We start from the raw sequence: 13,457 nt of genomic DNA on the forward strand, positions 1-13,457 counted from the left end.
TGATCTGATCCTTGAGCGGACACAGAAGGGACTGATTGTGCCAGTCTAAGGGCTCCCTTTCTGCGCCCTCAGGAGTAGGGCTCTGGACAGAGGATACAGAGTGAAGATGGCTATACCCACTGGTGGAGAGATGAGCCTAGCATGAATCTTTCGTGACAGTTATAAATATTGAGCCACAATATTATACAGCAACTGGAACCTCTCCCTGGAAAATAGCATATTTAAATAGAGTTTGCAAAAGGGTTAACTGAACAGAGGACACCCTTCCTGTTCACCCATAAAGAATGTTCTCACCTGAGGACTACCCAGTCCTTGCAGGTACTTCTTGGGTGATACGATACTTTATCTGGTTACATCCTTCGGGTCATGCTCATGATTGTTCTGACCACTTGTCAAAGCCACATCAGGAGTCGATGACAGATTCTTTTCTCAGTTCTCAAAGGTTGGCTCGTCTCTCTGAAATGCCACACACATGGAGACCTACTTATTTGTGTGAGTGCCAGTATTCTCATTCGAGTAACAGCTCGAGACACCTTTTCAGCTGTTCTTATTTTGGAGGAACGATCTCGGTTTCCTGCCTCTGGTTAACACAGGTGATTGGCTTTAGGGAAAGCCTTTATTTTTATTATTTTTTAATTTATGAAATTAAGTTAGAGTCTGTAAACGTAAGAGGAATTGGTTATTTGTAGACCTAACCAAGAGGAGTTTGGAAATACTCATCATGAAATAGCTGTAAATATTCCCTAAAACAACCGCTTTCAGACTCTCCACAGAAAGACAAAGCCTACAGCAATACATTTACGTGGTTTAGTTTTATGTTCATGACAGATGCCTCTTTTTAGACTGTAATTCTGAAACAGTTCAACAGCTGAGTTGGCAACTAAAACCCACCCTCTAAAATATATAAGTGAAATGTGGATGCTATAATCCTAAGGGCAGAGCCTGCTCCCAGTTTGGCATTCTTTGGTTCCAGCTGTTGACTAGAGATAATTTAGATTATAACAGTAAAACCAAAAAATGCTTTTAATGCAAATTCCTTGCATTGCATGTCTCTCTTTAAAAAGCAAGTGGACATTCTTGCAAACGACCAGAATAGGAGGCTGTCTTTTCTCAGCCCAGCGATTGTAAGTAGATGTGGAAGGCAAGGCCTCATGAATTTTATGTCACATTTAATTTTATTTTAAGGAGGTTAAAATAGAGGGCTTTAAAGCCTCAACCAAACATGTCATTTTCTTTGTCCTTCTCTGTTCAGTGTTTCCTAGTTCACCACAACAAGCACTTACAATTTTCATAGTGAGGGAAAGGTTATTTTAGATGCCCAGTTATATGTACCATGACGTTAAGACGAAAATTAAAATGATATGATCCCTTATACAGTACCTTATATAGACAAAGCGTGTTTTCATGAAGCAATATATGCTTGCATTGGGATGGAAGAAACCGGCAGACATACGCAAGACATCTTGGGCTCTTGGATACTTGTACAGTGATCACCCCAATTTCAATTTCAAATATTCTCTCCATGGTCCCCATGAGTTCATTTTTATCTGTCTATCTATCCATCCATCCTTTGTTTTCTCTCACAAAAGATGTATGGCAGCTTACAGAGATAGATGGACAAATAAAATTTAAAAGTGGAAGAAAAAGGAAAATGAAAAATAGATGTGGGTGTGCAAGATAGACGATAATGATTTGTAATCATGTTAACAATTGGGCCACAAGTTAGTTTCCTAAGATTTTTCTTGGCCACTGCCAAAAGAAAAATCTGTTTGGTCACTAGATTCAGGATCTACGGGATCAAAACAAACCATTTACTTGGTAGAAGCCCTTTGTTCTTGGAACTAGAGCCAGACAGGAAATTCTTCTAAGAGGCTCATAAAGAAGACAGCTCATCCTGTGATGAACACCCGTGACAACATCATTGCAATAGAGACGGTGACCTATTTCTTACACAACCCCCCCATGTAGGCTGGTGACATCATATTTAAAAGCAGGTCTGTAAAAATGGATTCTGCAGCTGGCAGTCAGTCCAGCTTCATCTAGAAGCTGACCATGTACACATATGAAGTCTCAGGGTAGTGCATGGACCCAGTATGTACTTAATAAATGTAAGCAATTAGTATTATTGCTACACACTGTTGCGTGTCAGATGTGTGCCTACTTTTGATGGGGAAGAGATGGGCTCCACACATGCAGCAGAGTGAACTTGGTGGGCAGGAGCATCTCTGAGCTCACAGCTCTCACCTCCCATGCACTTGTGTGATCTCAAAATGCAGCCGCGTTCAAGTTGGGTGATGCCACATTTGGGCTCTCTAGGGAAGACAGGCTTGCTCCAGGTAACCCTTGAAAAGCCGAAACTCCATAGTTACTGCCAGTATGGGAGCAAGCCAAATCTGAGCTAAGTGGAATACCTTCCCAGCACAAACCTGCAAGCTTCAGCACTTCATTCTAGGAGGATTCAAACTCCTTTTAAGGAGTGAAAAAGATGAGAAGTCCTTTGTGATTTCCCAGGATAGAAGAGAGTGAAGGTTTGGCTTTTCGCTCATTAGTCCCAGGTGACTCCAAGATCCAGAAGGATCTCCCTTCTACATTCTGTTCCCCTTCCCTCATCCTCCTTGTCTTGCCCTCTTTTTCTAAATCTCATTAAATGGTTCATCACAGTTGGTCCTATCATGTCAGAAGGCAGTGACTGCCAGAATCTGCCTAGAACAGAATTCATTTGGACTTGAAATACCCTCCCCCTGGGTTAATCGCCTCGGTGGTTGCACATAAAGCACGGGGCAGCATGTGGTGGAGGTTAGGCATCGCCTTGGTATTGAATTCTGAGCGCCAGGATGTGTGTGGGCCTGCATCCCTCACAGCCACGTCACTTTCTTCTTTTAATGAAAGCTGAAACCCAGCTCCTGCCAGAGGACAGTGGGAGCGAACAAATGTGTAGGAGAAGAAAATAGAAATGGTTAGGAAGGCTGGCTCCCCGACCCCTGGTCTGGGCTAGAAACAGCCCACCCCCTCCTTCCTAGCCCATGGAATGCAGGAGGGGCTGCAAGAGGAGCCGGGAGGGCTCCTGGGGAGGCATTAAGTGTGGTTCGGTATGCTTCTGGCTTCTCTGTAAATACTGGACACCTCCGAATGGAAGAACAGCTGAGAAAAGTGACTGCTAATCCCCCAGTGCCAGGAGGAGGCCTGCCTCTCCCTTCTAGATCCCAGCAGATGGTGGATGAAACAGGCTTCCCTCGAGGCAAGGGCAGCAGGGACTGTCCCACCTTCTGTTCCTTCAGCCAGCCCTGCACGTCTCCCTCATGGCATGTCCCTGCCCAGAAGGGCCTCGCTGGCCCTCGAGAGCCTTGGGGACACGCCCTGGCTTTGGCTTTTACCATCCGGCTGGGATGCTCAAGGTCAGCCAAGCTGGACTCGGGCCAGCGCTGGCAGCTTGGGCAGCCTTCAGCAAGACTCCGCGGGCCTGGGGAAGAACAGGCAGGCAGTGTCGCCGCGTTTCTCCCTCTGTGAATTACCTGGGGAAGAGGGGTGGTGGCTTATTTAAAATGCACATGCACTCTTCCAGGATGAAACCTGGGAATCTGAATTGCTGTTAGAGGTAACTTGGCTGCAAGTGCTTCTAGCGTTCTACTTGGAGAAACAGCAGTCCAAGTGGGCTGGAAGGCATTTGGGGTGGTGGGTAGGAACAGGGTGTAGTCTGGTGCCTGGATCTGAAGCCTTACTCTTCCATTTGCTCAGCCGTGTGACCTTGAGCAAAGCAGGCACAACAGCTCCCTACCTCATAGGATACAAACCAGTCTTTCTCAAACTGCAGGGCACAGCCTTTCTTGGGTTTTGAACTCAATTTAGTCACAATTCACAGCAAGGTGAATGTACTTAACGCTACTGAACTGTACAATTTTAGTTGGTTAAGGTGGTACATTTTATGTTATGTATATTTTACCAAAATTAAAAAAAAAAGAGAAATGTCTAGACTACACCACAGAAGGAAGTCATTTTTATACACTTAAGTAGACACAACAGAAGCCAATCTCAATTTTCAAATTAAATGGATCCCTGAAAAAATTGTGTCAAATGAAAATCAGTCATTGAATCTTATTTTCCATTGACTTATAATTTAAGTAAATATATAAAAATAGGGTTTAGAGTTTTAAAACGTGGAAATTGAGCAGTATTGCAATGAACAAATATCGAACCATCATAGATCTTGAAGGGGAAAAAAGTGTTCTTACCATAAATGTAGTGCATAAGAAAATATGTTTTGTTCTAAGTGGGAAAAAATGAAATTGTTTTTAAACATTTTAAGGGTGAAGATTATTTCATGAAACTGGTCTCAGTATTCCACTGACCTACCCACCCCTGCTCCCGGGCAGACTGATTCCTAGGTCGGTGGACTGAAATTGGCCTCCTGAGCCCTGGAAGTATTTACAAAGGATTCAGGGAATAACCGTGGTGTTCAGTGATCTGCTAGACTTTCCAGGAGTTCCCTTTACACATATGGCAGTGAATGTGGGAATGTGCCACCAGTCACTCCCAAGGAGAAAGTCTTTCTTTCACACAAATGTTAATGCACTTCAGTCCTACTCTACTTTAAAAATAATGAAATACTTCCTCAGGAAGGCTTTCTCTGAACCCTCTTTTGAATCCCTCTTTTTGTGACTATCCCAATGATTCCCTCCCTGTTCTTCCTAGCGTGTACCGTAACTGTCTCTGACTTGTCTGTAGCTGCTCTGCAGTATGAGTCCTGCTCTGTTTTATTGTTGTCTTCCAGCGACTAGCACAGTTCTTGTGCCATAAATATTTGCTGAATCAGTAAGTGAATGACATTGACCCAAATCTTCAAAAGTGAGAGCTATAGCGGCCCCCAAAAGTATCATTATTACTGAATTGTAATAGTTACAATTTGCTTTGTATCTCCTATGTGGCTTATATCACTTGTCTCTAATTATTACAATAACTAATAACCTCTGCCTGAAAAGAGTTACTGTGTCCTTTTTCAGAGGGGAAAATTGGGGCTTATGAAAGTGAAGTGACTTGCCCAAGAGCAAAATAGGTAGTAAGTGATAGAGGCGGGATTCAAACCTAGGGATGTTGGGCTGTAACACCCGTCCCATTTCTCCTTTTTCTTGGTTCTTCTGCGTCTGCCTGAGCCAAAACAGCTCTGCTCTTTGCATCCTGTCAACAGGCATTTTCACTGAAAAAGGCCTACCGTGTGGCAGAGGGTGATTCCAGCTGGCGTGACCCCCACCTGGCTCCATCACCCAGCTGCCCTCATACTTTCTTCTCCAGACCAACCCAAACATGGTTGGGGAGCTCAGCGGGGAGGGCCCAGCATTCCCCAGTCTGGACAAGTATCTAATCAGCAGGCGTCCTTAGCATATCAATCCAAGACCACTCCAGAGATGGATGCCTGGGCCCAGTTTCTATTTTTAACTGGTGTGAAGGGGAGGAGAAACACAAGCATTAAAAATCAAAGTGCCAGTCAAGAACTGAGAATACAGGGCAACTCAGGGCAAACCAGTGATCTGTGTCCTTCTTTTTTTTTTTTTTTAATATCACTTTTTTTTTTCTTTATTTTTTATTTTATTTATTAATTTATTTATTTTTGGCTGTGTTGGGTCTTCGTTTCCGTGCGAGGGCTTTCTCTAGTTGCGGCGAGCGGGGACCACTCTTCATCGCGGTGCGCGGGCCTCTCACTGTCGCGGCCTCTCTTGTTGCGGAGCACAGGCTCCAGACGCGCAGGCTCAGTAATTGTGGCTCACGGGCCCAGCTGCTCCGCGGCATGTGGGATCCTCCCAGACCAGGGCTCGAACCCGTGTCCCCTGTATTGGCAGGCAGACTCTCAACCACTGCGCCACCAGGGAAGCCCCTGTGTCCTTCTTATGTCTCTCTGTTTCTTTCTCTTCTCCTTGATTCAAGGAATCCCTTTCTCCAAAGTCTCAAGATCCTCCACAAAGAAGCTGATATCATTTATACCAATGCTTCTCACACTTCAACATACATATGACTCAACTGAGCATCTTGCTAAAATGCAAATTCTGATTCAATAGTTCTGGGGTGGGGCCTGAGACTGCTTTTCTAATTCATTCCTGGTTATGACCATACTGTGCATCCCGGTGATACGTTCAGTTGGTTGAAGTTGCTGTTATCTTCTTGACAAGAATATTTCTCTTTCAGTCTTGTCTTTGTCTGGAATAAACGCTTTTGCCCCCAGTTTATGGATGTTCATCTCTCCACCAGCAAGTGGACAAGCAACCTTTGGCATTTGTTCCTTCATTCCCTTTGGCAGCAGGGGAGTCTTCCCTGGCCTAAAGGCAGGAGTCTGAGTTTGAGCAAAACCCTGGAAGCATGGAGGAGAGCTCCCTGATGTCCCAGCTGGGGTAAACCTGCCCTCTCCTCCAGCAAGACTGGGCAGGCTCTCACAGCAGCTGTTTCCAGCCTCTTCCCTAACCAGCCCCTGAGCCATGCATGAATTGGGGACCAAGGTAGCCTTGGTTAATCTCAGCTTTCTGCACAGCCCCAGCTCTCTGAGTTGTCATGCAGGTTGGTGGGGACTAAGCCAGGAGGGTGCCCTGTCCCAGGCACCCCTTTTCTGGCCACCCAAATGTACTGCTGTGGTGCCCTTTGGGCCCATGAGGACTGCCAGGGCTTTAGCTCCCCCAGCTCTCAGTCCGGGAAGATGAGAAGCTGCCGTCACTCCCCCGCTGCCCTGGCCCAGCTGTCAGGACCCCTCCGCAGAGGGCGGGGTGCCAAGCCTTCCCACTTGTGTGTGGCTTACTGTCTCTTAGGCTGGCGGGGCTGCGGAGGAACCAGCCCACAGCATACCCAGGGAGGACCTCCACCCAAGAAGGGGGAAGGGGGTGGGCTGGCGTCACTCAGTCTTCCCCTGCCCCCTACCCTTCACCGCCTGCCCCTCCCTAGCTCCCTATTTGGCCATCCCCCCTGGTTGCCCCCTCCCCTTCCTTACATGGTCTGGGGGGCCCCCTGGCTGATCCTCTCCCCTGCCCTTGGCTCCATGAATGGCCTCGGCGCTCCTCAGTGGTGCAAAGGCGACCAAATAAGGCAAGGTGGCCGACCGGGCCCCCCACCCCTGCCCCCGGCAGCTCCAACTGACCCCGTCCATCAGCGCGCTATAAAGCCGCGCGCCCCGCGCGGGGCACCAGCGCCTGCCACCGCCCGAGCAGCCGAGCCGAGCCCGCCCCGCGGACGGTGAGTCAGCCGCGCCCGCCCCGCGCCCATCCTCCCGCCCCGCGCCTGGAGCCGGTGCCCCGCGCTCCCGCCGCTCCATCACTTTTTTTCCCCTTAAGACCAAACTTTTCATTTGGTTCTAACTTCTTTTGTCCTGGGTCTCGGTCTTCACTGGAGACGGGCGCGTGGAGGGGTAGCCTTGGGCCCCAGTGGGGCTTTTGGGATCCCCGCTGCCGTGTGCTTTTCCCTCCAGCTGGGGCTCGAGCATGGATCGGGCTGTGGAGGGGGCCGAAGTGGCTTCCCGATTCGTGAGAAGGCGAAAATGTAAAGGGCCGGGGAGGACCTGCTTAGGGGTGACCGTCCCTCTTGCACTGGGGCAGGGGAGGAGCGTCCTGGCCTGGGAGCCTGGGTGGTTCCTCTCCCCTGCTCGGCAGGTTCTTCCCGCCCTCCTTTTTCTGCCCTGTCCCTTCCTCCGGGGACGCAGACGAGGCCAGCTCCGCAGGCACTGAACTTAGGCCGCCTTGCTCTCCTCCATCCGTAGACCCCACTGAAGCTGCGCCAAGATGTGCGACGAGGAGGAGACCACCGCCCTGGTGTGCGACAACGGCTCCGGGCTGGTGAAGGCCGGCTTCGCGGGCGACGACGCGCCCCGCGCGGTCTTCCCTTCCATCGTGGGCCGCCCGCGCCACCAGGTAAACTTCCCGCCCCACACAGCCTGCCCTCACCTGGAGCAGTCCCCAGCCCCACTCCACACCCCTTCCTGCCACCTCTTCAGCTCAGCAATCGAGGAAATGTCTCACCTGCCCCTCCTGTTCCATGAACTCATTAGGTCAAATAGGAAACGCTGGATTAGCTTCCAATCTGAGCCCAGACAAGCAATACTCACACCCTCCAGCATACCAGGAAACGTGCAGCGCCCCGCCCCCCCCCCCCCCCCCCAGTCCACTTCAGGGACACAGTTCTGCCAGGGGTCCAACTTCCTCCTGTGCAGAGGCAGCGGCTTCTCTCTTCCACTCCTGACCTGCATTTTTAGTCCTCAGTATCTTTAGTTCTTATACACTTCACTTTACTCCTTGGCCTCCCTTTTCAGTCCTGTTCAAAACTCATAATAATATAACATATCCCAATCAGCCAGGAGCCAAGCCACATTGCTCCCTCTTGTTCACAGCCAGTTTATAGGGCTCCCAAAATGTAATCCATCTGTTTCCTGGCTGTTGCATTTTTAGAAGCCAGGCATGACAGAGGCAGTAAAGTGCCATGGTGATAGTGACATACCACCTTGTTTATTAAAAGAAATGCCACGCTCTCTGGCTTTGCCACAGTGCCTGCCCAGACAGGCTGCCAGGGAGGAGAGTGGCATTCCTCAGTGTTGGTGGACCGTGGGTACTCCAGGAGAGCTCTAGGAAGGCTGGATTTCCCGGACAGGAAGTTAATAGCGTATCAGTCCATCTTTTTATGTTTACTTGATGAATGTCAAAATCTTTTCTTAGGAGAAATACAATGTGTCATTAATTCAGTCATTCCACAATGTAGTCATTTATATTCCAGTTGACATAGGTGATGAGCTTAATAATTTAATGAAGGCATTATGGTATTTTCAAAATGAGGTGAGGCTCTGCTCCTTCGGTGAAATAGCTCCATTTCTCCCCATCCCTAGTTATAGTCTAAACAATAGAATTATACCTCTTGGGGGTGGGGTGGGGAGAAGGTACAAGGTTAACTTTAAATGATATTTCTGAATTGGGAAAAATTCCTATTATTTATTATTTCTCGTATTCATAAGATGTCACTTGACTTGGGCAGTTAGATGGAAATTAATAAGGCATTGATTATATTCCTGACACGGTGGAAGCTCGATTTTCTCATTACTTTCTTCTTGTAGGGAGTCATGGTGGGTATGGGTCAGAAGGACTCCTACGTAGGCGATGAGGCCCAGAGCAAGCGAGGCATCCTGACTCTCAAGTACCCCATTGAGCACGGCATCATCACCAACTGGGATGACATGGAGAAGATCTGGCACCACACCTTCTACAATGAGCTCCGGGTGGCCCCTGAGGAACACCCCACTCTGCTCACTGAGGCCCCACTGAACCCCAAGGCCAACCGTGAGAAGATGACCCAGATCATGTTTGAGACCTTCAATGTCCCCGCCATGTATGTGGCCATCCAGGCGGTGCTGTCCCTGTACGCTTCTGGCCGTACCACAGGTGTGTTGGGATGGTGAGATAGTCCCCGATTAATTACATTCCCAAGTCTTGGACCTTGCTGGGAATCAGTTTCCCCAGTGAGAAAGGAATGATCCCTTTCCTCACGCTCACCTGGGAAGGTGTCTCTGCTAAGGGAGAGGGGTAACAATAATACCCTGAGGTTGGTTTCAGAGCACACTTATTTCTAAGAACTGAAAGAATACGGAGTTAGACCCACCCATTGCCTAAAGTATGTGATGTCACATATTGAGGCTTTGCACAAACTATCAACCTGGAATGCAGCAGTCATTGGTGTGTGTTCACACCGTCACAGCCCCTGGGCAAACATCCCTACAGGGTCTGAGTCAAACAAGAGAGGAACATGTGTAAGTTAGATGAGAGGAAAGAAAAACACGCCTGGTTGCTTGCATAAGGTGCTAATAGCTGGTAAGAGGGATGGTCATTTGAAAGTGTCCTGGGAAAATTTTTCTACTACAATATTTAAAAGGATGAACTGTCGCTGGTTTCAGATTTGGCATCCATTATGCTCATTTTTATTCTTCATGTGTAAGGGATCTAATTTTATCTGGGTCCTTGCCCAGCACTAGTATCTCTCAGCCAAGATTGGAAGTAGGCTTTGACATGGCTAAAGCAGTGGTGTCCTCAGAGATTTACCTTGTTCTTGTCTATTTCCCCTGACAGGCATTGTCCTGGACTCTGGGGATGGCGTAACCCACAACGTCCCCATCTATGAGGGCTATGCTTTGCCCCACGCCATCATGCGTCTGGATCTAGCAGGTCGGGACCTCACTGACTACCTCATGAAGATCCTCACTGAGCGCGGCTACTCCTTTGTCACCACCGGTGAGTGTGTGTGTATCTCATCTGCCACAGTATGTGTCTGGTTTTTTCCATCCCCCAGCGAACCCACCTACCTCCTCAAGGTTGACTTCATCTTTCAGAGCTTAACTGTTGACACCCTTTATTTCTGCAGCTGAACGTGAAATTGTTCGCGATATTAAAGAGAAGCTGTGCTACGTCGCTCTGGATTTTGAGAATGAGATGGCTACGGCTGCTTCTTCCTCCTCCCTGGAGAAGAGCTATGAACTGCCTGACGGCCAAGTCATCACTATTGGCAATGAACGCTTCCGCTGCCCTGAGACGCTCTTCCAGCCCTCCTTCATTGGTGAGTTGTAGGGTCTGGTGCAGAAACACCGCTTGGTGGCTCCCAGGGTAAAAGCTATTATAATCAACAATGATTAAGGGGCCCTTGTGTTAAAAGAAGTCATAGCTTGGAGTCCCACACAGTTCAGCCTCAGGTCCCGATGGCTTCTTACAGCGATGGCCATCACTGCTCTGTAGCAATGATATGATAAAGGATGACACACTGGCTTCATCTCAAAATAAGCAATGAGACAGAGTAGTAACTGAATAATCCATATCTGCAAGGAAGAGAAGATGACTCAAGAGTGCTGACTTATTCTGATAGGTTCCATCACCAAGGAGCTAGACGTCACTTTCATCACTCATTATTAAGTGTAACAACAATCCAACTCATAGTAATAACTGGACTTTTGTATGTCACCAAACATCTTGGTAGGATGGAAGCTTGTCAGGATCTTGTTTTAGTCCATAAATAAGAATTGCATTAATTTACCATAAATGTGTGTCTCATCCTTTTCTAATACATCTCCATACTCTGATGGGTACAGCAAGTGTTCCCTCCAAACAGGTGCTAAACACAGTTGTTTGTTTCTTGGCAGTCTGTTGTGGATTTACTGTCTGCACTTTTAAGACACCTGTTCCACAAAACCCTGCAATGTATCTTATAGCGGAACATATGTTTCAGAGACAAATGGTGACAGTTTACCAACATAGAGGAGTTCTATTCTCTTCCCTCTACCCTGGCCCCCTGGCCTGAGTGCACTGTGATTTTTCTTTTTCACACTTGTGCCTAGGTATGGAATCTGCTGGCATCCATGAAACAACTTACAACAGCATCATGAAATGTGACATTGATATTCGCAAGGACCTGTATGCCAACAATGTCTTATCTGGAGGTACCACCATGTACCCTGGTATTGCTGATCGCATGCAAAAGGAAATCACTGCCCTGGCTCCCAGCACCATGAAGATCAAGGTAAAGGACCTCTGTGAGTGGGGGAAGCAAGGCAGGTCTCTGTATTCCAAGCAGAATTCCTAACTCCTTTCCCCTCACTGCTTAGCTTCCCATTTCCCATAAACTTTTAGCTTTTCTAACACTTTTTCTGATTTTTCTAGCACTTTTCCCAAGATAGGAGACTTGAAAACACTTTCAAGCAGTGGATAAAAATAAATCTTTGAAGGAAAAAAAAATACCTAAATCTTTGAACACATTTTAAAAGACCCCAGCTTTCGGGCTAGCCTCCACCATGCACGTAGCTTCTTGCCACATTATATTCTGTTTCAGAGAAGTGGGGAAGTTCTATTTTATAGCGACTTTGATAATGGAAATGATGAAATAGAGGAAATGCATTAAACTTGACTCAGCCATATTCATTTGTGGGAATGAAGTATCACATTACAGTGAATTGATCAGCAATATATTTTCTGTGAATCTCCTCAACATGTGCTCTGTTGCTTGGAACTTCAGAGTTCACTGGTGGTTTTTGTTTTCATTCTGCAGATTATTGCTCCCCCTGAGCGTAAGTACTCTGTCTGGATTGGGGGCTCCATCCTGGCCTCCCTATCCACTTTCCAGCAGATGTGGATTAGCAAGCAAGAGTATGATGAGGCAGGACCGTCCATTGTCCACCGCAAATGCTTCTAAGGTGCCTTCTCTCTTAGTCTACCTTATGTTCAGGATGACAGTATGATGCTTCTTGGAATCTTCTGAACCACCCTCCCTCATCTCTCATCAATCATTGTACAGTTTGTTTACACACGTGCAATTTATTTGTGCTTCTAATATTTATTGCTTTATAAATAAACCAGACCAGGACTTGCAACCTACAAAAGCAAACCTCTCATTTCTTTTTGGGGTTTGGGGTTCGGGGTAGGAGTAGGATGGGGCCAATGTTTGTGTACTCAGTCTGTGAGCTCGTTTATTGGCGGCCTTGACACCAGGAGCATTGTAATATCACAGCACCACAAAGTTCATCAGATGAATTAGTGTGACTTTTAGCTGGGAGTTACAATATTAAATTTTGATTTTACCGTTTGGGACAGAATCATGAAGAGATTTCGTATCTGAAAAGCAGATTAGGTTTAGCTCCACATAAGCGAGAAACAGAATTGGAGAACACAATTCTCTAAGATTAGCTTCTATGATGACACTGCAAATTGTTGTTTTAGCACATGTTCCAGTTGTTTTTGTGACTTTGCAGAAACCACGTAGATATCGGTAATGAGAAAGTCAAAGATTATTTTAAGCAGATTAGTTTAAATTCTCAATTCTCGGTCTCTTCAATTATCTTCCTGAGGGCCATGCATGTTAACGGTGAAACACGGAGGCCAGCTGACAGATAAGCCCAGCCATGTCCCATTCCAAATATTCCCTAAATAAATCAAGACCACTGGGCATGTTCAAAACAAATGTGAGGAAACAGGCACCAGATAACTTTGCCTAATCAGTGACTAACTTCTGGGACAGATGTCTTCAGTCTCTTCAGTTCTTTGAAATCCTGGGATCTTGGGTCGAATGGAGTGAAGGCTATAAAATCCTGAGTAGTTAAGGGGAGCAGAAAGCCATAATATTCCCTTTACTCCGTGCTGGGCTCTTTGCAAAGTATGCTGGGTATAGTGCTGCATCCGAAAGAATCTATTGTGCTCTGTCCTTGAGGGGTTCACATACACACTACTCATAAACCCCCAGTGTGTGTGGTCTGGGAGGCTTCAAGGAGATGGACATATGAGACTGGGTCTTGAAGAATGGTTAGGAACTGGAGAGGTAAGAAGAGCAGGGAGGAAATCTCAGCAGACGGCAACGGGGCAGAAGCCATCATACAAAGCACAGGGCAGGCTGGTGGGAGCCTTCTCTTCATTAAGGGTTAAAGAATAAATTAATTTAGTGACATTTATGTTAGATACGATAAACTTTATTGGAGA

The 13,457-nt window shown here is 47.1% G+C and overlaps 1 protein-coding gene across 3 annotated transcripts in view; it reads left to right on the top strand.

Annotated features, from left to right (window-relative positions):
• ACTC1 (actin alpha cardiac muscle 1) overlaps positions 1–12,366 on the top strand; it is a 34,389-nt gene extending 22,023 nt beyond the window's left edge. Inside the window, exons 1-7 of one of the 3 annotated variants that reach the window (XM_059913687.1) lie at positions 7,109–7,206; positions 7,727–7,877; positions 9,068–9,392; positions 10,074–10,235; positions 10,366–10,557; positions 11,330–11,511; positions 12,037–12,366. In XM_059913687.1, the coding sequence (XP_059769670.1) occupies positions 7,749–7,877; positions 9,068–9,392; positions 10,074–10,235; positions 10,366–10,557; positions 11,330–11,511; positions 12,037–12,180 (1,134 nt within the window). In that variant the 5' untranslated portion in view covers positions 7,109–7,206; positions 7,727–7,748 and the 3' untranslated portion in view covers positions 12,181–12,366. Of the gene's footprint in view, positions 1–7,108; positions 7,207–7,435; positions 7,510–7,726; positions 7,878–9,067; positions 9,393–10,073; positions 10,236–10,365; positions 10,558–11,329; positions 11,512–12,036 lie in introns of those variants that run through there. The other 2 variants (XM_059913688.1, XM_059913690.1) reach the window with 2 other exon arrangements.
• The last annotated feature ends 1,091 nt before the right edge of the window (positions 12,367–13,457 follow it).

This window comes from Balaenoptera ricei, chromosome 2 (assembly GCF_028023285.1).
Source record: "Balaenoptera ricei isolate mBalRic1 chromosome 2, mBalRic1.hap2, whole genome shotgun sequence".
Classification (NCBI taxonomy): domain Eukaryota; kingdom Metazoa; phylum Chordata; class Mammalia; order Artiodactyla; family Balaenopteridae; genus Balaenoptera; species Balaenoptera ricei.